Below are 27,310 nucleotides of genomic sequence, written 5' to 3' on the forward strand. Positions count from 1 at the left end.
AACAGGACATATTTCAAATAGTTTAATTTTAAAAATATTCTATTCAGTGCTAAAATATGTCTTCACTCACTTGCCCATTTCCATTTTCTTAAACTTTTTTGAAACAAAAAATAAAATCACAAAGTTCAATTTAACATGCAGATTTCAAAGAAAAGGGAGCTTTCTAGAAACTGAGCTGAAGGGGTACTGTGGGGGATGGGTACTGTGTCAGAACCTCAAATTCTTGCTGGGGCAGTTTGTGGCAAGAGGCAGGGATGTTGGAATGACAGGTACAGGTGAGAACAAAGAAAGCTGTGTGTGCGGACGTGTGTGCTGAGGGCAGGGGATGGGGACGGCGGCCACAAAGGACTGTCAGCAGCTAGGGTGCCCGTGAGAGGCAGGACCACCTCAGGCATGGGCGGAACTGGCAGGACAGCAAGAAATCTAGACAGACTCTCTGCCCTTGTGTGGAGAAAAGCCCTTCCCTTCCCTCCAACGTCTCTACCCAGTCCTTCTCCAACAGCAGCCTACAGGGCCCCCAGTCCTAGGGGAAAGTCCGGGAGTCTACAGTCTCCATTCAAGTTCAAGTAACCCGAGGCACTCTCTTCTAGAGGGTGCCTTCCACATCTCTCTCTTCTTGCAGAAGCTGCCAGCAGCTCTGTCCAGAGATTCTGGAGCAGAGACTGCTGCCTGGAGGTGACAGATGAATCTTGGGGTGGCCGATGCTCCAGCCAACTTGGGGTGCAAAAAAGACATGAGCGCTCCTCTTCTCGGGAGCAAGTAGACACAGGTGCCAGGGACGGGAAGATGATGCTACAGCCCCAAGTCCTACGCCAGCCTTCCAGCCCAGAAGGCTCATGTGTGCAGGCTCTCGACCCCAGTGCTTGCCCTTACCCCAGCAACGCAGCGCGGCCAGAACCAGAATGCAATAAATAGAGGCAGGGCCAGGAGGCAGAGGGCCAGGACGGTGCTAGCTTTCTGAGGCCGTCTGCGGCACTGTGGGTTGGTCCACACAGAAGCGCTTCAGGGGTGGGGCACCTGAGTCTTCCTCTTCCTCGACGACCTAGGAGCAGGCAGAGCATGGAATGCCAGGGCCACCCCTCCCAACCAGAACCTTCCCACCACCTGAATTATAATGGGATGCCCACCCTGCTCCTTCCAGCAGATGATCAAACTTCCTCCCCTGCCTACAACCCGGGGACTCATTTCCAGTGCTGCAGATCCAAGCCCACATCCAGTCTTTCCTGGTTTTTTGACTTAGAAACTGGGAAGCCTGGCCAGCACAGTGGCTCACACCTGTAATCCCAGCACGTTGGGAGGCTGAGATGGGCAGATCACTTGAGCTCAGGAGCTCGAGACCAGCCTGGCCAACATGGTGAAATCCCGTCTCTACTAAAAATATAAAAATTAGCCGGGTGTGGTGGTGGGCGCCTGTAATCCCAGTTACTCAGGAGCCTGAGACAGGAGAATCACCTGAACCCGGGAGGCAGTGGAGGCTGCAATGAGCCACGATTGTGCCACTGCACTCTAGTCTGGGCAACAGCGAGACCCTGCCTCAAACCAAACAAATGAAAAACTAGAAACCCCAAAGTGACTGCTTACCTGTGTCTCTAGTGGAACTGGTTCTTCCTTGGTGAGGGTGGGAGGTTCATCAGCCACTTCCGAGGAGGGCAGGGAGGGCTCTGAAAAGGCAGCAGGGTCGGCCTGAGGGCAGGGGTCCCCTGAGGCCTGGACCTGGGGAAGCTTCCTTAGAGCTGTGTGGAGGTGGCTTGGTGAGGAGGGGAGAATACTGGCCTGAGAAGCAAACATTCATTCAGGGCCCAGCTGGACCAGGTCACAGTCATGAATGGTGGAAGGGCAAAATACTGCTAGACTGCAGAGGGCCATCTCTGCTGGGCTGGAGATATCTGGAACCCACAAATCCACTCATCTTGTCATCCTCCAGCCCAAACATTATGACTCTAACTCAATCTCCCAGTTTTCTGAGAGTTGCTATGAGGACTAGATGAAGTAATAAACACAGGAGCTAAGAACAGTGCATGCCAAATAGTAAGAACACAATAAATATTAACTACAATTGGCATTTCCCACGGAGAAACAAGTTCCATTTTTTAGTTGGCTGTTAACGGGTCACAGCACAGGAAAGCTAACAAGGGCCTAAGACACATCTATATATCCATATTATAACAAGAAACCTGGGTTGGGCATGGCGGCTCACACCTATAATCCCAGCTACTCTGGAGGCTGAGGTGGGAGGATCGCTTGAGCCCAGGAGTTCAAGACCAGCCTGGGCAACACAGTGAGACCCCATTTCTACAAAAAATTAAAAGATAGCCAGGCATGGTGGCACAGGCCTACAATCCTACTACTAGGGAGTCTGAGGCAAGAGGATCACTTGACCCCAGGAGTTCAAGACTACAGTGAGCTAGGATTCAGCCACTGCATTCTAGCCTAGGCAACAGAGCAGGACCCTATCTCTTAAAAAAAAAAAAAAAAAAAAAAAAAAAGGAAAGGAAAAAAATTTAGCAGGATGTGATGCAGACAGCAAAAATGCCGAAGACAGAAGGACAAGTGACATTCATTCCAACAGTTACTAGACGGCCATGTGATCTTAGATAAGCAATTTAACCTTTCACTCTGTTTTTTTTTTTTTTTTTTTTTTTTGAGAGGGAGTCTGGCTCTGTCGCCCAGGCTGGAGTGCAGTGGCCGGATCTCAGCTCACTGCAAGCTCCGCCTCCCGGGTTTACGACATTCTCCTGCCTCAGCCTCCCGAGTAGCTGGGACTACAGGCGCCCACCACCTCACCCGGCTAGTTTTTTTTTTTTGTATTTTTAGTACAGACGGGGTTTCACCGTATTAGCCAGGATGGTCTCGATCTCCTGACCTCGTGATCCGCCTGTCTCGGCCTCCCAAAGTGCTGGGATTACAGGCTTGAGCCACCGCGCCCGGCCTCACTCTGTTTTTTTTGAGATGGAGTCTAGGTCTGTCGCCAGGCTGGAGTGCAGTGGTGCAATCTCGGCTCACTGCAACCCCTGCCTCCTGGGTTCAAGTGATTCTCCTGCCTCAGCCTCCCGAGTAGCTGGGATTACAGGCATGTGCCACCACACCTGGCTAATTTTTGTATTTTTAGTAGAGATGGGGTTTCACCATGTTGGTCAAGCTGTTCTCTAACTCTTGACCTCAGGTGATCCACCCGCTTTGGCCTCCCCAAGTGCTGGGATTACAGACATGAGCCACCATGCCAGGCCTTTTATTTTTTTTTTTTTTGAGATGGAGTCTCACTCTGTTGCCCAGACAAGAATGCACTGGTGTGATCCCAGCTCACTGCAACCTCTGCCTCTTAGGTTCAAGCGATTTTTCTGCCTCAGTCTCTGGAGCAGCTGGGATTACAGGCACGTGCCACCATGCCCAACCAAATTTTTTATGTTTTTAGCAGAGACAGGGTTTTGTCATGTTGGTCAGGCTGGTCTTGAACTCCTGGCCTCAAGTGACCCGCTCACCTAGACCTCCCAAAGTGCTGGGATTACAGGTGTGAGCCACCATGCCTGGCCCAATTTAACCTTTCTAAGCCTTGAATGTTCATTTTCCTCATCTGTAAAAGAAGACAATAGCTGCCACCTCACAGGATTTTTAAGAGAATTATACCAGGTGTCAAATACCCAAGTTCCTTCCACAGAGCCTGGCACTCAACTCTAAGGCTTGTTTTCTCCCTTCACTCTGTGAAAGGGGAAAATATAATCATTCCTCAAAATATCCCAAGCTGGTGAGAAAGGGCTTGGTGCCGCCTGGCTCTGAGGTACTCTCTCGAGCCTGTTACTCTAAAGATGAGATGCAACAAGAGCAGGAAGCAAGGCCCTTCTAGGAAACACATCCTGGGCCAACCACGACTCACCCTCCAGGATCTCCTGGCCCAGGGTTGGGGGCTGGGAGTCATCCGTGCGGAAGTCGGAGGTGTGTGCTGGGCTCAGGGACTCACTCTGCTGGGGGCTGGGGCTTGAGTTGGTGCTGCTATCCACCTTCAGCTGATAGACGTCAGACACGGAACTCTGGTTGCTGTTTTCATCTGAAAACCAAACAGAACAAAGGCAGCAGCTGAGTGTGGTCATTCTCCTCAAGAGGAACTCTGGACAGAGCCAAGGGCCTGGCATCACTTTAGGCAGTCAAGGATACAACTGAGCATAATAATCATTGTGCCCGGCCTACACGACATAGATTATAAGTACCAGAGCAGCCAGAATCTTTATGTTTATGCAACATTACACTTTGGGAAGGTCAGGATATGCTTATTAAACACTTCTTTATTATCCACTGATTGCAGCTTGTGGAAGGGAGGGGTGTAGCTGTGTCTCTGGTCAGTACTTCTCAATCCTTCTCACATCACAAGATGTGTAGAAAATGACATTTGTCAGGCACCCTTGGGCATCTGAAGGAGGCTGGTGGTGTCTGAAGGTGGTGAGCTCAGGCTTCAGCTGCCTGACTGCCCCAAGGACTGATAGATTAGCACCTGGGAGTTCTGCCTGAAGGCTTAGTCATCACCAAATTTCAAAACTTAAGAGTTACTAGGCCGAGTGCGGTGGCTCACACCTGTAATCCCAGCACTTTGGGAGGCCAAGGTGGGCTGATCACTTGATGTCAGAAGTTCGAGACCAGCCTGGCCAACATGGTAAAACCCTGTCTCTACTGAAAATACAAAAATTAGCCGGGCATGATGGCACACACCTGTAATTCCAGCTACTTGGGAGGCTGAGGTGGGAGAATCGCTTGAACCCGGGAGGTGGAGGTTGCAATGAGCTGAGATTGTATCACTGCACTCCAGCCTGAGTGACACAGCGAGACTCCGTCTCAAAAAATAAAAATAATAATAATTAAAAAAAAAAAAGAGTCACCAGTGCCTTCCTCTGCTGCACCTACAGCAGTCAGTCACCAAAGTATTTCTGCTCTGGTATCATTTATGCTCATTCCTTCCTCTTCTACTGCTTCAGTTCAAGCCTCCTCATCTCTAGCCTGGCCTCCTGCAACAGCCACCTACCTCACTGCCCTGCCTCCAGTCTCATGTACCTTAAACTGAACTGCAAACCACTGCCAGAGAGACCTTTCTAAACCCTTCGACGCTCCACTGCTGCCTAAGGGAGAAATGTCATACCCAGTATTCTTTTTTTTTTTTTGAAACAAAATTTCGCTGTTGTTGCCCAGGCTGGAGTGCAATGGCGCGATCTCGGCTCAACACAACCTCTGCCTCCCGGGTTCAACCGATTCTCCTGCCTCAGCGTCCTGAGTAGCAGGGATTACAGGCTTGCGCCACTACGCCCAGATAATTTTGTGTTTTTATTAGAGACGGGGTTTTACCATGTTGGCCAGGCTGGTCTCGAACTGCTGACCTCAGGTGATCCGCCTACCTCAGCCTCCCAAAGTGCTGGGATTACAGGCATGAGCCACCATGCCCAGCACTTTTTTTTTTTTTTTGAGACGGAGTCTGGCTCTGTCGCCCAGGCTGGAGTGCAGTGGCCGGATCTCAGCTCACTGCAAGCCCCGCCTCCCGGGTTCACGCCATTCTCCTGCCTCAGCCTCCTGAGTAGCTGGGAGTACAGGCGCCCGCCACCTCGCCCGGCTAGTTTTTTTTTGTATTTTAGTAGAGACGGGGTTTCACCGTGTTAGCCAGGATGGTCTCGATCTCCTGACCTCGTGATCCGCCCGTCTCGGCCTCCCAAAGTGCTGGGATTATAGGCTTGAGCCACCACGCCCGGCCATACCCAGTACTTCTTAGGCTAGGCACGAGCTGGCCTTGTTGCAACATAGGAAGTCCTTTCTGATCTCTGGCCTCAGTGCCTGCTGTTCTCCCACAAGCATCCTCAGCTCCAGGCAGGCTGGACCCTTACCCAAAAGCTTCGTCATGCACGGGTGTTTCTGCCTAGCTATTCATACTTGGCTAGGCTGCCTTCTCATGTCCTGGAAAGCCCCAGACCTCCCAACACAGTCCCGACATCACTTCCTCCATGGAGCCCTGCCTCCCTGGCTCGCATGGGTGGAAATGACCAACCTCTCTTACTCTCCCATGATAGCCTGTGCATGCTTGCATTTACCATTTTGCACATGTGCGTCCTCCCGTGAGCCCCTGTGGACAGGCTCTGTGGCTCACTTGTCCTTGATTCCCCAGTGCAACGCATGGTACCTGCATACAGTTCATGGTATTTACTAAATGAAAAGGAGGAGATGGTGGCCAGACTGAGGAAATGGAGGTTCATATGTCTCCCAGAGCTTTCTGACTACTGAACACACATCGGTGTTCCCTTTCCAACAGTATATGGTTGACCTTGGTGGGGCCTGGGAAAGAGGTGGGGAAGGGATAACTACACGCTGGGTTAGCTCAAATCTGGTTTTGAAGAGAAAGTCATAAACTCACGCTAGTCTTGACTCCTACAAAGACCTTTAATACCCACACTAAAATGGAAGTAGCATTTTGTTACCAAATGAATAAAGCTGTCACTTTTGAACTTAAGCAAAACACCGTTCCTCCCTGAGCATCTGTGTCCTTAAATAGGGATGATAATAACTGCCTGGTTTATATCACAGGCTGATATATGGGTAAAAATGAGACAGTAAAGTAAAAGTGCTTCGTAGACAGTACCTAGCAGGTAAACGTAAAAGGCAGTATCATGACTACAGTGCTGACCCAGCCGGATTAGTTTAGGAGGCAGAACACGTCCTAACAGTGGGTAAGCAAAAGCTTCGGCTTTAGGTAGCCTTCTCTAAGCCACTATCACAAAACATACAGTCTAGGCCAGGTGCAGTGGCTCTTGCTTGTACCTTGGAAGGCCAAGGCTGGGGGACTGCTTGAGGCCAGGAGTTCAAGGCCAGCCTGGGCAACATAGCCAGACTCTATCTCTACAAAAAATAAAAAATGAAGTACAATCTAAAAAAAAAAAAAAGCTTCTGATTCAGACAACCAGGACCTGACACGGAGTCTGTCACTTACAAGTTATGTAACTTCAGACATGTAACTTAACCTCTCTGAGCCTCAGTTTCCTTCACTGGAAAACGAGGATACCATTATCTATCTTGCAGTGTTACCGTGAAGTTTAAATGAAAAGATTTAGGTCAAGTGCCTAGCAAAATACCAGCGAAAAAGCAGGCGCTGAATTGATACACAGAATTCTTTTTTTTTTTTTTTGAGACAGAGTCTCTCTGCAGCCCAGGCTGGAGTGCAGTGGTGCGATCTCAGCTCACTGCAACCTCCACCTCCTGGGATCAAGCGATTCTCCTGTCTCAGCCCCGTGAGTAGCTGAGATTACAGGCGCGTGCCACCACGCTCAGCTAATTTGTTGTATTTTTAGTAGAGACTGGGTTTCACCATGTTGGCCAGGCTCGTCTTGAACTCCTGATCTCAGGTGACCTGCCCACCTCGGACTCCCAAAGCGCTGGGGTTACAGGCGTGAGTCACTGCACCCGGCCAATTCTTCTTATTAATGCATTCATCCAAGTTTTTGTTCTCCTGCAAGGAAGACACAGAGATGCAACTCACCCTGGAATTCAAGAAGGAGAGAGGAATTGGCTGAGGCATCAGAGGGAAAGCCATTAGGTTCTCGGGCTGCTGAACTGTTCGATTTTGACTTTTCTTTCTAGAAAAGGAAAAAAAGAGGAATATGACAGAGCCAAGCAGGAGACTCACAGAGAGGGAGGAGGGTGCTATGTGACAGACCACAGAGGTCTGGATTAGGACTGAACAGGAAAAATGACAGCAGCATGAGAATCCAAGGACCCAAGGAAAAACAGAATCCTGGACAAGGCACTTCTCCTCAAGCCTCAGAAAAAATGAACCCTTCCAGCAGGAATATCATGAATCATAAGCAACAGGCAGATATATACACTTCAACTAGAACGTCCCATAGTATCCCTCTCCTGCCCTGATCAAACTGCTCAGGCAACCCTTCTCTATGCAAAAGGGCAAGAAATACAAAACACTCATTTGAAAAAGATTCCGGTTTCAGTAGCCGAGTGGGGAAAAAAGTGAGAGAAGGAACCTCGTGTAACGCAGACAGTGACAGGACAAATGGGCCCGGGCTAGCTCTATTCCTGATCCGTCAGCCTCATCCATTCAAAATGATCACCCCGGCCGGGCGCAGTGGCTCATGCCTATAATCCCAGAACTTTGGGAGGCCAAGATGGATGGATCACCTGAGGTCAGGAGTCCGAGACCAGCCTGGCCAACATTGTGAAACCCTGTCTCTACTAAAACTACTACAAAAAGCAGCCAAGTGTGGTGGCACGTGCCTGTAATCCTAGCTACTTGGGAGGCTGAGGCAGAAGAACTGCTGAAAGTGGAAGTTGCAGTTAACCAAGATGGCACCACTGCACTCCAGCATAGGCTACAGAGCGAGATTCCATCTAAAAAAAAATAAAAATAAAACCATAAATAAATAAATAATAAAAATACAAAAATTAGCCTGGCGTGGTGGCATGTGCCTATAATTCCAGCTACTCTGGAGGCTGAGACAGGAGAATTGCTTGAACCTGTGGGGTGGAGGTTGCAGTGAGCCGAGATTCTGCCACTTTATAACAGCTTGGGCAAAAGAGCAAAACTCCGTCTCAAAAAGAAACAAACAAAAAAACTCAAAAAACAAAATGATCACCCCATGTCTATTTTTACCTATAACATTTGTTTCGAGAAAGATATAGGTTATAAGTGCAGGGCAACCACAGTGGGCAGGTAAGCACCAGCTTGCAACAAGAAAGCCAAAGGGCCAGGCACAGTGGCTTATGCCTGTAATCCCAGCACTTGAGGAGGCTGAAGTGGGAGGATCGCTTGAGCCCAGGAGTTTGAGACCAGCCTGGGCAACATAGTAAGACCCCATCTCTACAAAAAATAAAAAATTAGCCACGTATGGTGGCACATGCCAATGGTCCCAGCTACTGAGAAGGCTGAGTTGGGAGGATTGCTTGAGCCTGAGAGTTCGAGGCTGCAGTGAGCTATGTGCACTCCAGCCTGGGCAACAGAGTTAGACCCTATCTCAAAAAAAAAAAAAAAAACCAGCCCAGAGTAAATCCAAGCATATGAAAATGAGAGCATCCCAAAAGCCAAAAGTTTAAATCTGAGTAGCCTCAAATTTACCAGTTCATACTTTTTATACATTTCTGGTAGATGCATTGTATTAGTAACATAATTTTTGTTAATAACTCAATATTTTTGTTTGCTTTTTTTTGAGACGGAGTCTCGCTCTGTCACCCAGGCTGGAGTACAGTGGCCGGATCTCAGCTCACTGCAAGCTCCACCTCCCAGGTTCACGCCATTCTCCTGCCTCAGCCTCCCGAGTAGCTGGGACTACAGGTGCCCGCCACCACACTCGGCTAATTTTTTGTATTTTTTAGTAGAGACAGGGTTTCAGTGTGTTAGCCACGATGGTCTCAACCTCCTGACCTTGTGATCCACCTGCTTCAGCCTCCCAAAGTGCTGGGATTACAGGCGCGAGCCACTGCGCCCGGCCAATAACTCAATCTTACCTCTGGAGTAAATCAACTGCAGTTATGGGTCCCTGTGTCCTTTTCTTCATTTTTCAGATATAATTTCGATGTAATTGCAAACACTTTACTATTACATATATTACATAATTTTTTTTTTTTTTAATTTGAAACAAGGTCTTGCTTTGTCACCCAGGTTAGAGTGTAGTGGCACAATCATGGCTCACTACAACCTCCGCTCCCGGGCTCAAGTGATCCTCCTACCCCAGCCTTCCTGAGTAGCTGGGACCACATGTGCACATCACCACACCCAGCTAATTTTTGTGGAGACAGGATTTCATCATGTTGCCCAGGCTGGTCTCAAGCTGCTGACGTCAAGGGATCCACCTGCTTCAGCTCTCAAAGTGCTGGGATTACAAATGTGAGCCACTGTACCCCATCAACATTTTTAATGGTTGCTTAATATTTCCATGATTCATTTAATCACTTCCCAAATACTGGACATTTAGTTTTGCATCTTTTATTTCTATTCTTTTTTTTTTTTTTTTTTGGAACAGGGTCTTGCTGTGTCACCCAGACTGGAGTGCAGTGGTACAATCATAGCTCACTGCAGCCTTGAACCCCCAGGTGCAAGCGATCCTCCCACTTCAGCCTCCCAAGTAGCTGGGACCATAGCCACATGCCACCATGCTGGCTAATTTTTATTTTATTTTATTTTTTGAGACTGAGTCTCACTCTGTCACCCAGGATGGAGTGCAGTGGTGCCATCTCAGCTCACTGCAAGCTCCGCCTGCAGTGGAGTCACCCAGGATGGAGTGCAGTGGTGCAATCTCAGCTCACTGCAAGCTCCACTGCAAGGCCTCGGCCTCCCAAAGTGCTGGGATTATAGGTGTGAGCCATTGTGCCTGGTCTGATTCTTTTATGTTATTTTATCTTATCATATCTTATTTTATTATTTTATTTTGAGATGGAGTCTCGCTCTGTTGCCCAGGCTGATGTGCACTGGCTTAATCTTGGCTCACTGCAACCTCCGCCTCCCAGGTTCAAGCGATTCTTCTGCCTCAGCCTCCCAAGTAGCTGGGATTACAGGCATGTGCCACCATACCCAACTAATTTTTTGTATTTTTAGGTAGAGACAGGGTCTCACTATGTTGACCAGGCTGGTCTTGAACTCCTGACCTCAAGTGATACACCTGTCTCGGCCTCCCAAAGTGCCAGGATTACAGGCGTGAGCCACCACACCTACCATTACTTTTACAGGTTTTTTTTGGAGCCTCACTGCTTTCAAAAAGGACGTGGCAATGTATCTGATGCACAGTTTCATATAGCACTGACGCCAATTTTTGGGTTTATCATCACTTTTTTCTGATACCTCATTTATATTTAATAGTTCTGTGTTGTTGATACAAAATTTATATTCGCTACAGGGAATTCTGAAAATACAGAAAATCAACTATATGACTAGCCACAATATCAACATATATTTGTGTGAAAAAGGGTCATAATAGGCCGGGTGCGGTGGCTCATGCCTGTAATCGCAGCACTTTGGGAGGCCGAGGCAGGTGGATCACCTGAGGACCTGAGGTCAGGAGCTCAAGACCAGCCTGGCCAACATGGCGAAACCCCATCCCTACTAAAAATACAAAAATTACCCGGGCATGGTGGCAGCTGCCTGTAGTCCCAGCTACTCAAGAGGCTGAAGTAGAAGAATCACTGGAACCCAGGAGGTGGAGGCTGCAGTGAGCCAAGATCACGTCATTGCACTCCAGCCTGGGCGACAGAGCAAGACTGGCTCGAGAAAAAAAAAGAAAAAGAGTCTTAATACAGCATAAACTTGCTTCTCCTCCCCACTCACCATACTATAAACATTCTCCTAACCCAATGAATAATGCTACCAAAATCTCTCTCTTTTTTAAAAAAAGATGGGGTCTCGCTATGTTGCCCAGGCTGGAGTGCAGTGGCTGTTCACAGGCACCATCCTTGCACACTACAGCCTCCAGCTCCTGGGCTCAAGTGATTATCCTGTCTCAGCCTCCTGAGTAGCTGGGTCTATAGGACAGCATTACCATGCCCAGCGATAACATCTTTTATCACAGTTACAAGGCTTTACAAGGTATGGGTGCACAATCACTTAGTGAATTATGTACAATCATTTTTACTTTGCTTATAATTTTTATTATTTTTTTACTTTTTTGAGACAGGGTCTCACTCTATCCCCAAGGATGGAGTGCAGTGGCATGATTATAGTTCACTACAGTCTCAAACTCCTGGGCTCAAGCAGTTCTCCCACCTCAGCCTTCCAAGTAGCTGGGATTACAGGCATGTGGCACCACACCAGGCTAATTATTTTCTTGTAGAGACAACGTCTCACTGTGTTTCCCAAGGTGGTCCCAAATTCCTGGTGTCAAGAGATCCTCCCGAGTTCTGGGATTACAGGAGTGAGCCACTGCAACTGGCCTAATTTTTTTTTTTTTAACTTCTATTTTAAGTTCAGGGGTACATGTACAGGTTTGTTACATATGTTAACTTGTGTCGGGGGTTTGTTATATAGATTATTTCATCGCCCAGGTATTAAGTCTAGTACCCTAGTTATTTTTGCCGATCCTCTCCCTCCTCCTACCCTCCACCCAATAATTTTTAAATTAAATTTAATTTAATGTTTTGTAGAAACGATATCTTGCTACATTGCCCAGGCTGGTCTAGAACTCCTGACCTCAAGTGATCCTCCCACCTTGGCCCCCCAAAGTGCTGGAATTACAGGCATGAGTCACTGTATCTGGCCAAGCTTTTAAAAATATTATTATTATTTTTTTTGAGACAGAGTCTCAATCTGTCGCCCAGGCTAGAATGCAATGGCATGATCTTGGCTGATTGCAGCCTCAACCTCCTGGCTTCAAGTGATTCTCTAGCCTCGGCCTCCTGAATAACTGAGATTACAGATGGGTGCCACCACACCCAGCTAATTTTTGTATTTTGGTAGAGACAGGGTTTTGCCATGTTGGCCAGGCTGGTCTCGAACTCCTGACCTCAGGTGATCCACCTGCCTCGACCTCCCAAAGTGCTGGGATTACAGGTGTGAGTCACCGTGCCTGGCCTCAAGATTTTTAAATATTATGAATAATGCCATAACACTCAACATTGTAGAAGTACCTTGAATACAGCATATCTCCTGAAGATAAATTCCTAAAGGTAAAACTTCTATATTGAAGTAATAGGTATTTTGAAAGTGGATAGAGATATATATATACATATGACTAATGTGACCTGTACAAAGTTGGTGCCAACTTACTGTCCCAGCAGCCATGTCCCACTCTCTCGTCTCCTTCATGGTGTTTTTCTCTTTTCCATTTTTCCTAAACTAACAAATCTATGCTAGAAGACGGCACACCACTATGGACCACCACAGGGGAGATACACTGATAGACCCTCAAGAGCCCAGTTCAGCCAACACAAGCCTGTGAGGAGCCCCCGGGAGGGATCAAGGGGGTTGAGTTGTGGGGAGCTGGAGGGAAAGGGATTTTCTTTTTTTTTTTTTTTTTTTTGAGATGGAGTCTTGCTCTGTCGCCCAGGCTGGAGTGCAGTGGCGCGATCTTGGCTCACTACAAGCTCCACCTTATGGGTTCACGCCATTCTCCTGCCTTAGCCTCCCAAGTAGCTGGGATTACAGGTGCCCGCAACCATGCCCGGCTAATTTTTTGTATTTTTAGTAGAGATGGGGTTTCACCATGCTAGCCAGGATGGTCTCGATCTCCTGACCTCATGATCTGCCCTCGTTATCCGCCCACCTCGGTCTCCCAAAGGGCTGGGATTACAGGCCCGAGCCACCACGCCTGGCCTGGTTTTCTTTTTTATGAGATAGAGTCTAACTCTGTTGCCAGGCTGGAGTGCAGTGGCGCGATCTCGGCTCACTGCAACCTCTGCCTCCCCAGGTTCAAGCGATTCTCCTGCCTCAGCCTCCCGAATGGCTGGAATTACATGTGCCTGCCACCATGCCTGGCTCATTTTTTGTATTTTTAGTAGAGATGGGGTTTCACCATGTTGGCCAGGCTGGTCTTGAACTCCTGACCTCAGCTAATCCAACCACCTCGGCCTCCCAAAATTCTGGGATTACAGGCGTGAGCCACCGCACTTGGCCAAGGGAAGGGGGTTTTTTAGCAGCATCTACTCCTATCTATACACAATGCCCAAGAGATTTAACTGCTTGGCCTTTGACTCCTGTGGGTAATGGCCTCACCAGAGCCAGGGCTGGATAGGGAATAAACAGTTGCTCCAGAACCATGCCCCATCAACTCCATGAGTTTGGCATCCTAGAACTTCTTGGGATGGCCGCTCTCAGATAAAGGCAGAGTCCGTAGGGTTGGTGCTAGGAGGTTTCCTGGAGCCAGAGAGGACAGCAGAGAGCAAAAGGGAGAGGCTGAACCCTGAGGCTAACCTTGACCTCCTAAATTCATTTACAGAAAGGAAAACTACGGCTCAGGCTTCGGTCCTCCTAGTTATACATTACCAGCCAAAGCAACTGAGAGTCCCAAGGGAATAAAAGGTAAGAGAACAGATAAAACTCACCAGAGATTGGAGAAATACAGGTACCCTGATAAATAGAACAGTCTATACCAGAAGGAGCAGAAGAACTGAAATTAAACATAGATCTTCTCAGAAAGATACGGATAATATTGAAAAGTTGTTTTAGCCAGGGGTAGTGACTCATGTCTGTAATCCCAGCACTTTGGGAGGCCAAGGCAGGCAGATCACTTGAGGTCAGGAGTTCAAGACCAGCCTAGCCAACGTGGTGAAACCCATCTCTACTAAAAATAGAAAAAAATTAGCTGGGTATGGTGGCACATGCCTGTAATGCCAGTTACTCAGGAGGTTGAGGCAGGAGAATCATTTGAACCTGCAAGGTGGAGAGAGGATGCAGTGAGATGAGATCATGCCACTGCACTCCAGCCTGGGTGACACAGCGAGACTCTGTCTCAAAAAAAAAAAAAAAAAAAAAAAAAAAAAAAAAAGGTGTTTTGAGGAAGAACCAGTTGAGGCAATTTGTTATGAAAAATATAATTTGCAGCTGGGCGCGGTGGCTCAAGCCTGTAATCCCAGCACTTTGGGAGGCCGAGACGGGCGGATCACGAGGTCAGGAGATCGAGACCATCCTGGCTAACCCGGTGAAACCCCGTCTCTACTAAAAAATACAAAAAACTAGTCGGGCGAGGTGGCGGGCGCCTGTAGTCCCAGCTACTCGGGAGGCTGAAGCAGGAGAATGGCGTAAACCCAGGAGGCGGAGCTTGCAGTGAGCTGAGATCCGGCCACTGCACTCCAGTTTGGGCGACAAAGCAAGACTCCGTCTCAAAAAAATAAATAAATAAAAATAATTTGCTCAAATAAAAATTAAGTGAACGAAATTAATTTAAATACATACAGCTAAATAAAAGATTAATAAGCAAAAACTGTGTTGAGAAACTCTGAATGCACCAGGAAAAGATGAGAAATGAAATGAATGAGAGAAAAGTTAAGAAATAAAGCCGGTTGCTGGGCGTGGTAGCTCACTCCTATAATCCCAGCACTTTGGGAGGCAGAGGCGGGTGGATCACCTGAGGTCAGGAGTTCAAGACCAGCCTGACCAACATGGAGAAACTCCATCTCTACCAAAAATACAAAATTAGCTGGGCATGGTGGTGCAAGCACTACTCGGGAGGCTGAGGCAGGAGAATCACTGGAACCCGGTAGGTGAAGGTTGCGGTGAGCTGAGATTGTGCCTTGCACTCCAGCCTGGGCAACAAGAGCAAAACTCGTCAAGGAAGGAAGGAAGGAAGGGAGGGAGGGAGGGAGGGAAGGCAGGCAGGCAGGAAGGGAGGCAGGCAAGCAGTTGCATGGGTGCAGTGGCTCACACCTGTGATCCTAGCACTTTGGGAGGCCAAGGCAGAAGGATCGCTTGAGTTGAGTTTGAGACCAACCTGGGCAATACAGTGAGACCCTGTCTCTACAAATAATTTAAAAGTTTGCCAGGCGTGGTGGCACGTGCCTGTAGTCCCAGCTACTTGGGAGGTGGAGACATAAGTATTTCTTGAGCCCAGGAGTCGAGGCTACAGTGAACCATTATTGCACCACTGTACTCCAGCATGGGCTATGGAGTGAGACAGTCTCAAAAAAAAAAACAAAAAACAAATAAACAAACAAAAAAAACATTTCAGGGTATTTTAAGGGAATTCCTAGATTCCTAGGAGATCAAAGATAGAAGAAATGCTAAAGTTTCCAGGAAGCCAAGTGGATCACCTACAAAGACTCAAGAATGGGAATAACATCACATTTCTCAACAGCGACACTGGATATACAATTGAGTAATAGCTTCAAAGTGCAGAAAGAAAGTAATTTTGAACCTAGAATTTCATATACAGATAAAATCAATTTTAAACATGAAAGTGAAACAAAGATATTTTCAGAAAGTTTTCCCCACAGAAGCTCTCTTTGACAAAACTCTTGAAGGATGTACTCTAGCAAAAAGAAAAACAAATGTAGAAGAAAACAGTAAGAAGTCAGTGCATGAGGACGAGCACAGTGGCTCATGCCTGTAACGCCAGCACTTTGGGAGGCCGAGATGGGCAAATCACTTGAAGTCAGGAGTTACAGACCAGCCTGGCCAATACGGTGAAACCCTTGTCTCTACTAAAAAAATACAAAAATTAGGCTGGGTGTGGTGGCATGTACCTGTAGTTCCAGCTACCTGGGAGGCTAGGCACCAGAATTGCTTGCACCCAGGAGGCGGAGGCTGCAGTGAGCCAAGATTACATCACTGCACTCCAGCCTCAGAGTGACACCCTGTCTCAAAAAAAAAAAAAAAAAAAAAAAAAATGTAGGTGCATGAAATTTTAGGCAAGGCTGGGCACAGTGGCTCACGCCCGTAATCCCAGCACTTTGGGAGGCGGAGGTGGGCAGATCACGAGGTCAGGAGATCGAGACCATCCTGGCCAACATGGTGAAACCCTGTCTCTACTAAAAATACAAAAATTAGCCAGGCGTGGTGGTGTGTGCCTGTAATCCCAGCTACTCTGGAGACTGAGGCAGGAGAATCGCTTGAACCCAGGAGGCGAAGGTTGCAGTGATCTTAGATTGCACCACTGCACTCCAGCCTGAGCAACGGAGTGAGACTGTCTCGAAAAAACAAAACAAAATAAAGAAACAACAACAACAACAAAAATTAGCTGGATGTGGTGGCATGTGCCTGTAGTCCCAGCTACTCAGGAGGCTGAGGTGGGAGGATCACTTGAGCCCAGGAGACGAAGGTAGAAGTAAACCGAGATTATTTCACTGCATTCCAGTCTGGGCGACAGATTGAAATCCTGTCTTAAAAAATAATAATAACAATAAAAAACGAGCAGGCCGGGCATGGTGGTTCATGCCTGTAATCCCAGCACTTTGGCAGGCCAAGGCGGGTGGATCACCTGAGGTCAGGAGTTCAAGACCAGTCTGACCAACATGGAGAAACCCAGTCTCTATTAAAAATACAAAATTAGCCAGATATGGTGGCGCATGCCTGTAATCCCAGCTACTCGGGAGGCTGAGGTAGGAGAACCGCTTGAACCCACGATGGGGAGGCTGCAGTGAGCCAAGACTGCACCATTGCACTCCAGCCTAAGCAAGAGAAGTGAAACTCTGTCTCAAAAAAAAAGAAAACTCTTGTTTCTGGTGGGAATATAAATTGGTACAACTACCATTTCAGAAAATAGTTTAGCATCAGCTAATATAGGTCAAAACATACATACCCTAAGACCCAGCCACTTCCCTTCCGAGAATATATCCTAGGAAAACTCATGTACATGCTTATGTGGGTTCTGAACAAGAATGCTCACAGGGGCATTGCTCCTATTAGCCCTAACTGTGGACAACCTCAATATCTACAGGAGAACCAGAAAAATAAACTACACTTAGCCATGTGATGAATATGCAGCAAAATACAGCAGAGAGAGCAATGAAAAGGAATGGATAACTCCAAGGACAACATGGATGCATTTTATAAACATAATGCTGAGCAAAAGAAATAACGTTCAAAATGTTAGAGCCTGGTGCAGTGGCATATGTCTGTAATCCTAGCTATTTGGGAGGCTGAGATAAGATCGCTTGAGCCCAAAAGTTCAAATCCAGCCTGGGCCACAAAGGGAGACCCCCATCTCTAAAAAAGCAAAAAGGGGCCGGGCGCGGTGGCTCACACCTGTAATCCCAGCACTTTGGGAGGCCAAGGCAGGCGGATCACAAGGTCAGGAGATCGAGACCATCCTGGCTAACACAGTGAAACCCCGTCTCTACTAAAAAAGACAAAAAAATTAGCCGGGTGTGGTGGCGGGCGCCTGTAGTCCCAGCTACTAGGGAGGCTGAGGCAGGAGAATGGTGTGAACCCGGGAGGCGGAGCTTACAGTGAGCCGAGATCGCTCCACTGAACTCCAGCCTGGGCAACAGAACAAGACTCCGTCTCAAAAAAAAAAAAAAAAAAAAAAAGCAAAAAGGGTGGGCACGATGGCTCATGCCTATAATCCCACCACTTTGGGAGGTTGAGGTGGGAAGATCATTTGATCCCACGAATTTGAGATCTATCAGCCTAGGCTGATATAGCAAACTCCCATCTCTCCCCCCGCCAAAAAAAAAAAAAAAAAGAAAAAGAAGAAGAAAGAAAAAAATATTAGCTGGGCACGATGGCACGTGCCTGTGGTTCCAGATTCTCAGGTGGCTGAGGTGGGAGGATTGTTTGAGCCTGGGAGGTCAAGGCTCCAGTGAGTGGAGATCATGACACTGCACTCCAGCCTGGGTGACATAGTGAGATTTTTGTCTGTGGGAAAAAAAATCTCAAAAATAGTAATAAAGGAAAAACTGTTTATGAATGACTAGAGAGTGGTAAGAAAAGCAAAAGTAAGAGAGTGATTACCTTTAGAGGGGCAGGAGGAAGAGGATGGGAAGAGCTGCAGAGAGGTCTGCTGGGGTCTTGGCAAAGCTCTATGTTTTACACTGAGTGGTTCTCACAAGGGTGTTAACTTTATGTTATTCATACACTGTACATTTGTTTTATATACTTCTCTGTATGTTTTATATTTGAAATTTTAAAAAACAATTAGAAAAAAAAGTTGGAAAAATAATCCGGGTATTTATCACCCAGAAAATACGTAGATAAAGGTACTCACAGCAAATAAGAAAATGCAATGCATGAGTCAAAGGTAATAATTCTACTTATATTTACAGATACATGGAGGGTTCTCAAAACAAGGTTGGGTCAGGCACGGTGGTTCATGCCTGTCATTCCAGCACTTTGGGAGGCCGAGGCGGGCAGATTACTTGAGGTCAGGAGTTCAGGACCAGCCTGGCCAACATGGTGAAACCCGTCTCTACTAAAAATACGAAAGTTAGCCAGGCATGGTGGCAGGCACCTGTAATCCCAGCTACTCAGGAGGCTGAGGCAGGAGAATCGCTTGAACCTGGGAGGTGGAGGTTGCAGTGAGCTGAGCTTGCACCATTGCACTCCGGCCTGGGTGACAGAGCGAGAGTCCATCTCAAAAAAAAAAAAAAAAAAAAACACCCAAGAAAAAAACCACAGTTGAACCAAAGAGAATACAAAGAGCTTCTGGCAAAATGCTGTACATATGTAAGTTTTGTTTATTTGTTTTTGTTTTTTTTTTTTTGAGACAGAGTCTCACTCTGTCGCCCGGGCTGGAGTGCAGTGGCCGGATCTCAGCTCACTGCAAGCTCCGCCTCCCGGGTTCACGCCATTCTCCTGCCTCAGCCTCCCGAGTAGCTGGGACTACAGGTGCCCACCACCGCGCCCGGCTAATTTTTTGTATTTTTTAGTAGAGACGGGGTTTCACCGTGTTAACCAGGATGGTCTCGATCTCCTGACCTCGTGATCCGCCCGTCTCGGCCTCCCAAAGTGCTGGGATTACAGGCTTGAGCCACCGCGCCCGGCCGTAAGTTTTGTTTAAAAACAAAAATACACATATGAAAAAACGCTATGTATTTTTAAAGAATATGCAGGTATCCAAACAAAGATGAATCACAAAGGCCTACATCAGAATTAGAAAGATGTATATACACATGATACACTATAGTAGGGGGCTAATCGCATAACAGCAAGTCTCAGCAAACTTTTTCTTAAAGGGCTAGATGATAAATATTTTAGGTTTTATGGGCCATTAGGCCTTATGGCAACCACTCAATCTGTCATCGTAATTCAAAAGCACCACAGACAATAAGTGAATCAGTGGGTATAGTTATGTGTTTGGTTTTTTGTTTGTTTTGAGATGAGTCTCACACTGTTGCCCTAGGCTGGAGTGCAGTGGCGAGATCTCAGCTCACTGCAACCTCTGCCTTATAGGTTCAAGCGATTCTCCTTGCCTCAGCCTCCTAAGTAGCTGGGATTACAGGTGCCCACCAGCAAGCCCGGCTAATTTTTTTGTATTTTTAGTAGAGATGGGGGTTGCACTATGTTGGCCAAGCTGGTCTCAAACTCCCGACCTTAAGTGATCCGCCCACCTTGGCCTCCCAAAGTGCTGGAATTACAGGCATGAGCCACCACACCCAGCCAGTTATGTTCCAATAGAAATATACTGAAAAACGTAAGGAATACGCCAGGGTTTAGTTTGTCAAGCCCTAGAAAAGAGGCTTGAGTTAAGGGAAAGGAATAAAGAAGGAAAATAATAAAGAGAAGCCTTGCATGGACCAGTAACAGGGGTGCCTTGAAGTATTTTCCACTCAATTCTGGGAAAATAAATTCCTTTAATTAAGAGGCAATTAGGCCAGGTGCAGTGGCTCACACCTGTAATCCTAGCACTTTGGGAGGCTGAGGCAGGTGGATCACAAAGTCAGGAGTTCCAGACCAGCCTGACCAACATGGTAAAACCCCGTGTCTACTAAAAATACAAAAATCAGCTGGGTGTGGTGGCAGATGCCTGTAACCCCAGGTACTCGGGAGGCTGAGGCAGAGAATTGCTTGAACCTGGGAGGCAGAGGTTGCAGCGAGCCAAGATCACGCCACTGTACCCCAGCCTGGGCGACAGAGCAAGACTCCATCTCATAAAAAAAGAGGCAATCAAATAAAGAAATAAACAAAATGGTACCTTTTGATTTTCATCCACACTTACCTCCTTGCTGTCTGTCACAGGAACCCACTTAAATATCCTCAGGGACGTGTCACCCACAGTCACCCACTTCTTCTCCCTAAAAGAAAGACACTTCTTAGAACCGATAAAACAATGCAATGCGTTTTCTGCTCATCACTTGTGCTTTTCTACTACGCAGCAGATCATTCCTTCAATCTGGAATCCTTCTGAACTTCTTCTTGGTGAGGTATGGTAGCTCACACCTGTAATCCCAGGTGGGAGGCTGAGGCAGGAGGATCGCTCAAGCCTAGGAGTTTGAGAACAGTCTGGGCCATTTAGCGAGACCTCATCTCTAAAAAAAGATACAGGCCAGGCGCAGTGGCTAACACCTGTAATCCCAACATTTTGGGAGGCCAAGGTGGGCAGATCGCTTGAGGTCAGGAGTTTGAGACCATCCAGGTCAACATGGTGAAACCCCATCTCTACAAAAAAAAATACAAAAAGTAGCTGGGCGTGGTGGCATGTGCCGGTAATCCCAGTTTACTCGGGAGGCTAAGGTGGGAGGATCCCTTGAGTCCAGGAGGCAGAGGCTGCAGTAAACTGAGATCACGCCACCACACTCCAGCCTGGGCAACAGAGATCCTGTCTCAAAAAAAAAAAAAAAAAAGATGTGGGACATAAGGCTGGAAGGTAGCACACACAGCACCATATTGTTTTTTACTTGCATGTGAGTTACTTTGGGTGCTTTTCTCTTTACCAAATATATGAGTTCTATTACTACTTTCCTTTGTTTAAGTGAGACAGAGTCTTGTTCTGCCTCCCAGGCTGGAGTGAAGTGGCACAATCATAGCTCACTGCAGCCTCGACCTCCTGGGCTCAAGCAATCCTGCCACCTCAGCCTCTTGAGTAGCTGGGACTAGAGGCGCACGCCACCACACCCAGCTACATTTTTATTTTTATTTATTTTTTATTTTTTTTTCTTTTTTTTTTGAGACGGAGTCTCACTCTGTCACCCAGGCTGGAGTGCAGTGGCCGGATCTCAGCTCACTGCAAGCTCCGCCTCCCAGGTTCACGCCATTCTCCTGCCTCAGCCTCCTGAGTAGCTGGGACTACAGGTGTCCGCCACATCGCCCGGCTAGTTTTTTGTATTTTTTAGTAGAGACGGGGTTTCACCATGTTAGCCAGGATGGTCTCGATCTCCTGACCTCGTGATCCACCCGTCTCGGCCTCCCAAAGTGCTGGGATTACAGGCTTGAGCCACCGCGCCCGGCCTACATTTTTATTTTTTGTAGAGACGCGGGGGTCTCTCTTTGTTGCCCGCGCTGGTCTTGAACTCTTGGCCTCAAGCAATCTGCCCACCTCGGCCTCCCAAAATGCTGGGATTACAGGCGTGAGCCACTGCACCTGGCCTACTTAGTCTCCAGTTAAAGGTTCTTCCAAGGGACAGACAATCCCAGGAGAGACACCTGCTGCTGGGGGGTACGGCGTGGTGGGTGTGACAAGTTAGGATCCTTTCCCTTTCTGGGTTACTAAGACTGCATAAAGAAAAAGAAAACTAGTTTAAAGAAATTTTTTAAATTTCAACTTTGAAGTTCCAAAGCTTTGTAGAAATCCTTTTGTCTCCTGCTGTGTTCCAAAGGGGTAAAAATGGCAGAGTTTATCAGTCCGCTACATTCACGAAATAAGCAAAGGGACAAGAGGGATAAAAGTCTTGCACAAGGTCACTCTCTAAATGACTACGGACCCCCAACTATCCACACCAGATTAGAATGCCACTGTTCTGAGCTTGCCCACAGAGCACCTTCGAGGTCTGCAAACAAATGTGTGGAGACAGAACAAAGGAAACGATCTAGTGTGTGTGTGTGTGTGTGTGTGTGTGTGTGTGTGTGAGATAGGCTCTACCCTCTGTCACCCAGGCTGGAGTGCAGTGGCGTGATCACCATGTGGCCTCAAAATCCCAGGCTCAGGTGAATCTCCCATCTCAGCCTCCCAAGTAGCTGGGACGATAGGCCACCATGCCCAGCTAATTGTTTGTATTTTTAGTAAGAACAGGGTTTCACCATGTTGCCCAGGTTGGTCTTGAACTCCTGGGCTCAAGCGATCCTCTTGCCTCAGCCTCCCAAAGTGCCGGGATTACAGGCGTGAGCCACCGTGCCCAGCCTCTCCTTCATTCCAAGAAGGTTATTCCCTAAGCATGCCAGGCAGAGAACGAATCTGCTTATTGTAAGGTCCACTGATACCTTAAGAGGTGCTTGCTGTCAGTAGGAACAAGGGCCAAATGCAGAGAACTGCTTTGTCACAGATCTGAGCCAACTTCTCAAAGGGTCAAGTCCAAATGTGAAGTCACGAAAAAGCAAAAAAAGTAACTGCTGTTGTAATTGTTGATGTTGTTCAGCAAATGATGACGGTGGCTCACGCCTGTAATCCCAGCACTTTGGAAGGCTGAGGTGGGTGGATCACTTGAGCCCAGGAGTTCGAGACCAGCCTGGGCAACATGGTAAAATCCTGTCCTCACTAAAAATACAAAAATTAGCCGGGCATGGTGGCACACACCTGTAATCCCGACTACTCAGGAGGCTGAGGCGAAAGAATTGCTTGAACCCAGAGGCGGAGGCTGCAGTGAGTCAAGATCACACCACTGTACTCTAGCCTGGGCAACAGAGCAACACTGGGTCTCAAAAAAAAAAAAAGAATGACATACTGGGAGTGTAAAGAGACTGTGATGTAACAGAAGGAATGAATTAAAGTCTTAGAAAATAACTAGAATTCCTGAACAGACCACTCCATTTTCTCATTTATTCAACCAATTAGTCTACAACAGGCTGTGCTAGGACCTGGCGATGCAGAGAACAAGATCCATGGTCCCTGCCCTCACAGACCCTGTCTTATATCTGGAAACAGACATGAATAGCTCAATTCAGGATTAGTCACTTAATTATTAGGTTTAACCATATCAAATTGCCATTTTTGTAGGTTAATTAGCCAAATACAGGAGACCAGATGCAGTGGCTCACATCTGTAATCCCAGCACTTTGGGAGGTCGAGGTGGGAGGACCACTTGAAGTCAGGAGTTCAAGACCAGCCTGGCCAACATGGTGAAACCCAGTCTCTACAAAAATACAAAAATTAGCTGGGTGTGGTGGTGTACACTTGCAATCAGCTACTCAGAAGGCTGAGGCAGAATTGCTTGAACCTGGGAAGCAGAGGTTGCAGTGAGCCAAGATTGCACCACTGCACTCCAACCTGGGTGACACAGCAAGACTCTGTCTAAAAAGAAAAACAAAACAGAAGTCAAATATAGGAAATGTCTTATGAGTCCATCTAATACAATCATGGAAAGTTCTGTGAAGGGGACTTGATCTAGATTGGGAATCTCAAGTGGTGAACCTAAGGAAGCAACTTTTGAGCTGCGCTAGGAGTTAACTCAGCAAGAGGGAGGAGAAAAGAGAGGAAGAAGAATGCCAGGCGGCAGGAAGAGCAGAGTGACTTCACTGGAAAGACGGTGGGCATCCTGGGAAAGAGCCAGCCAAGTGAGGGAGGAAGGAAGGCCTTCTTCGGTATTTATCCTAAAAGCAAGAATGGAACCACTGAAGCATTACTATGGGTGCTAGCATAAGATGCACATTTTATATATTTTTTACAGATGGGGTCTCGCTCTGTTGCCCAGGATGGAGTGCCATGGTATGATCATAGTTCACTGCGGCCTCAACTCCTGGGCTCCAGCGATCCTCCCACCACAGCCTCCCAAATAAAGCTGTGCACTTTAAGATCACTCTGTAACTCGGAAGAGAGAAAAATAAAATCACTCGGTGACAATGAACAGATTGGGGAATGAGCAAGAGCAGCAGAGAGAGAAGGGAGGCTGGTACAGAGTTCCAGGTGACAGAGGACGGCCCTTCAGCCTAGCCTGCTAGGGGCGGGGGGTCAAAAATGGGGAGAAGAGAAGGGTGTGCCTGTTCTCAGGTTTCACCAAAATCTCGGAGGATTAAAGGTGGACGAGGAAAACCATGAATAAATTAAACTATTTATACGGAAACCCAACTATATATGAAGCCCTCAGACATAGAAAGAGAAGGAACTTCCCTCTTGTGGGGAAATGGACAGATAAACACACAAATAAAGGTCAATGTACCAATGATCTTAAAGGGAGTAAAGGGTGAGGGGTGGGAGACGTTAAGGAAGGCTTTCTGGCGGGAGGTAATATCTACTTGAACTTTTAGTTTTTGTAGAGACCGGGTCTCACTATGTTGCCCAGGCTGGTCTCAAACTCCTGGCCTCAAGCGATCCGCCCGCCTCAGCCTCCCGAAGTACTGCGATTACATGCCTGAGCCACCTCACCTAGCCATACTTGGGTTTTTAATAATGGGTAGTAATTGGCTATACAAAAAACTTGACAAAGTTGGCTATGAAAGTTTAACGTGATGACTCTGATACACACCGACACAGTGTGTATCGGAGATCTGGATACAAAATAGGTGCTCAACCGGCGTCTTCCATGCACATTTTAGACATGGGGTCTCTCGCCGTTGCCCAGGCTGGAGTGCCGTGGCACGATCATAGCTCACTGCAGCCTCCAACTCCTGGGTCCCAGCAATCCTCCCACCACAGCCTCCCAAGTAAGGACGTGCACTTTAAAAAGACCACTGCTACTTGGAAGTGAGAAAAATAAAATCACTCAGTGCAGACGATGAACGGGCTGGGTAATGAGCAAGAGCAGAACCAGAGAAATTAAAGGGAGGCTGGTACATAGTTTGCAAAGGACTCTCCTGACAGCCGTCAGGGCAGCAAGAGAAAATGCCTACCAAGCTCGCGGCGCAGGGGCCGGGTTCTGGGGGAAAGTGAGGGGTTTTCCTCTGGATGACACCAGGCTTCCTCCCTTAACAGACAAACCCATAAACTCACCCAACTTCAATGCCTGAATACGCAGAGCTCTCAGCCTGGCGGGTTGAAATCACTCCAGGGATACTCGCTATTATCAAGGGCCAGCTTGGAAACGCAGGCGGGGCCAAAACCCAGGAAGAGTGGAGGGCGGGCCCCTGGCTGGGCCGGGCGCGGGGACACCGAGGCCAGGCGGCCCCAGCACGGGCCGGAAGCCGGCATCCCCTCCCGGGCAGCGCGCGACCGCAGCCGCAGCAGGTGGGCGGGCCCGTGAACTGGGCGGCCCGCTGATTGGCCGCGGCCGGCGCGCCCTCTGACCTCACGCCGACGCCAGCGGCGCCCTCCTCCCGCCTTCTCCCGCGTCCCCCTCCCCCAGCGCCGGCCGGTCGGCTCCCACCCGACTCGCCAGTCCCGCGCTCCTCAGGGCCTGGACCCGCGACCCCCGCCAGCCCCCTAACCTCCGGCCCCTCACCATTTCCGCACTTTCTCGATGGCCGCCATCACCTTCTTGATGTCGTCTTTGGCCCGGCTGCGGGTCTCCGCCCGGACCGACCGGCCCGACATGGCGGCGGCGGGAGCGGCGGGGGCCAGGGCACTGCTCCCAAGACACCGGGTATCGCGCGCCTCGCGCCGCCGCCCGCCCGCCGCCGCCGCCGCCGCCGCAGCGTCACCGCGGCCGTCGGCCCCTCTGTGCGCGCGTGCGCGAGGAAGCGCGCGCACCCGCCCGCCCCTTGGGGCTCGCGGCCTCAGCGCGCCTGCGCGCCCCGCCCGGGGCGTCCCTCCTGAGCGCCCCGGGAGTCCCCTGAGCCCCCACCCGGGCCGGGGTGCGAGGCGGGCCGGGCGCACGTGCTGTAGTCAGGGCGAGGTGTGAGGTGCTGCCGGTGGGCAACTGATTCTTTTCCCTGGGAGTTTGGAGGTCGGCTCCCTGCTCTGGCCAGCGTGTTAGGGACCTGACCCTGTGGAACCGCGCTCCTGCGCTGTCTCTGTCCTCCCGCCTCTCCTGCCCAGCACCTTTGCCCTCTGGCTCTGCCGCTGTGCTCCAACCACGCCTTTCTTCGCCTTTCTTCAGGATGCCTTCTGGCCTTTGCACATACCTGTTCCTCACCTGGAATCCTCTCCTCTCTTCACCAGATGAACTGCTTTCCCAACATTCACACCACATTCTTGCCTTTTCTCGAGTATCTAGTAGTCTCAAGTATTCGGGAGGCTGAAGCAGGAGGATCACTTGAGCCCAGGAATTTGAGGCTGCAGTCAGCTGTGATATGATCGCACCTGTGAATAGCCACTGCACTCCAGCCTGGGCAACATATGGAGACCCCATCTCTAAAATAAATAAAAGATGCCTATTTTGTGCAGGACTCTGTACCAAAAACTGAAGACATACGTGGTTTTGGTTTCAAACAACTTCCAGTTTATTTATTGAGACGGAGTCTCGCTCTGTGGCTCAGGCTGGAGTGCAGTGGCATGATCTCAGCTCACTGCAACCTCCGCCTCCTGGGTTCAAGTGATTCTCCCGCCTCAGCCTCCAGAGTAGCTGGGATTACAGGCACGCACCACCACGCCCAGCTAATTTTTGTATTTTTAGTAGAGACGGGGTTTTACCATGTTGGTCAGGCTGGTCTCGAACTCCTGACCTCGTGATCTGCCCGCCTTGGCCTCCCAAAGTGCTGAGATGACAGGCGTGAGCCACCGCGCCTGTCTTTTTTTTTTTTTCTGAGATGGAGTCTCACTCTGTTGCCCAGGCTGGAGTATAGTGGTGTGATCTCGACTCACTACAACCTCTACCTCCCGGGTTCAAGCAATTCTGTGTCTCAGCCTCCCAAGTAGCTGAGACTATAGTCGCCCGCCATCACACCTGGCTAATTTTTTTGTATTTTTACTAGAGATGGGGTTTCACCATGTTGGTTAGGCTGATCTTGAACTCCTGACCT

At 48.6% G+C, this 27,310-nt stretch overlaps 1 protein-coding gene across 11 annotated transcripts; it reads right to left on the minus strand.

The window, feature by feature from the left end:
* Window positions 1–26,083, minus strand: BCL7B (BAF chromatin remodeling complex subunit BCL7B). Of its 11 annotated transcripts, none has more exon segments than NM_001194509.2 (6): window positions 1–596; window positions 1,616–1,661; window positions 3,872–4,042; window positions 7,499–7,595; window positions 20,544–20,619; window positions 25,852–26,075. In NM_001194509.2, coding segments are annotated over 6 exon segments (492 nt in total). In that variant the 5' UTR covers window positions 25,944–26,075; the 3' UTR covers window positions 1–586.
* Between the last annotated feature and the right edge of the window lie 1,227 nt (window positions 26,084–27,310).

This window comes from Macaca mulatta, chromosome 3 (genome assembly GCF_049350105.2).
Source record: "Macaca mulatta isolate MMU2019108-1 chromosome 3, T2T-MMU8v2.0, whole genome shotgun sequence".
In the NCBI taxonomy this organism is placed as follows: Eukaryota; Metazoa; Chordata; class Mammalia; order Primates; family Cercopithecidae; genus Macaca; species Macaca mulatta.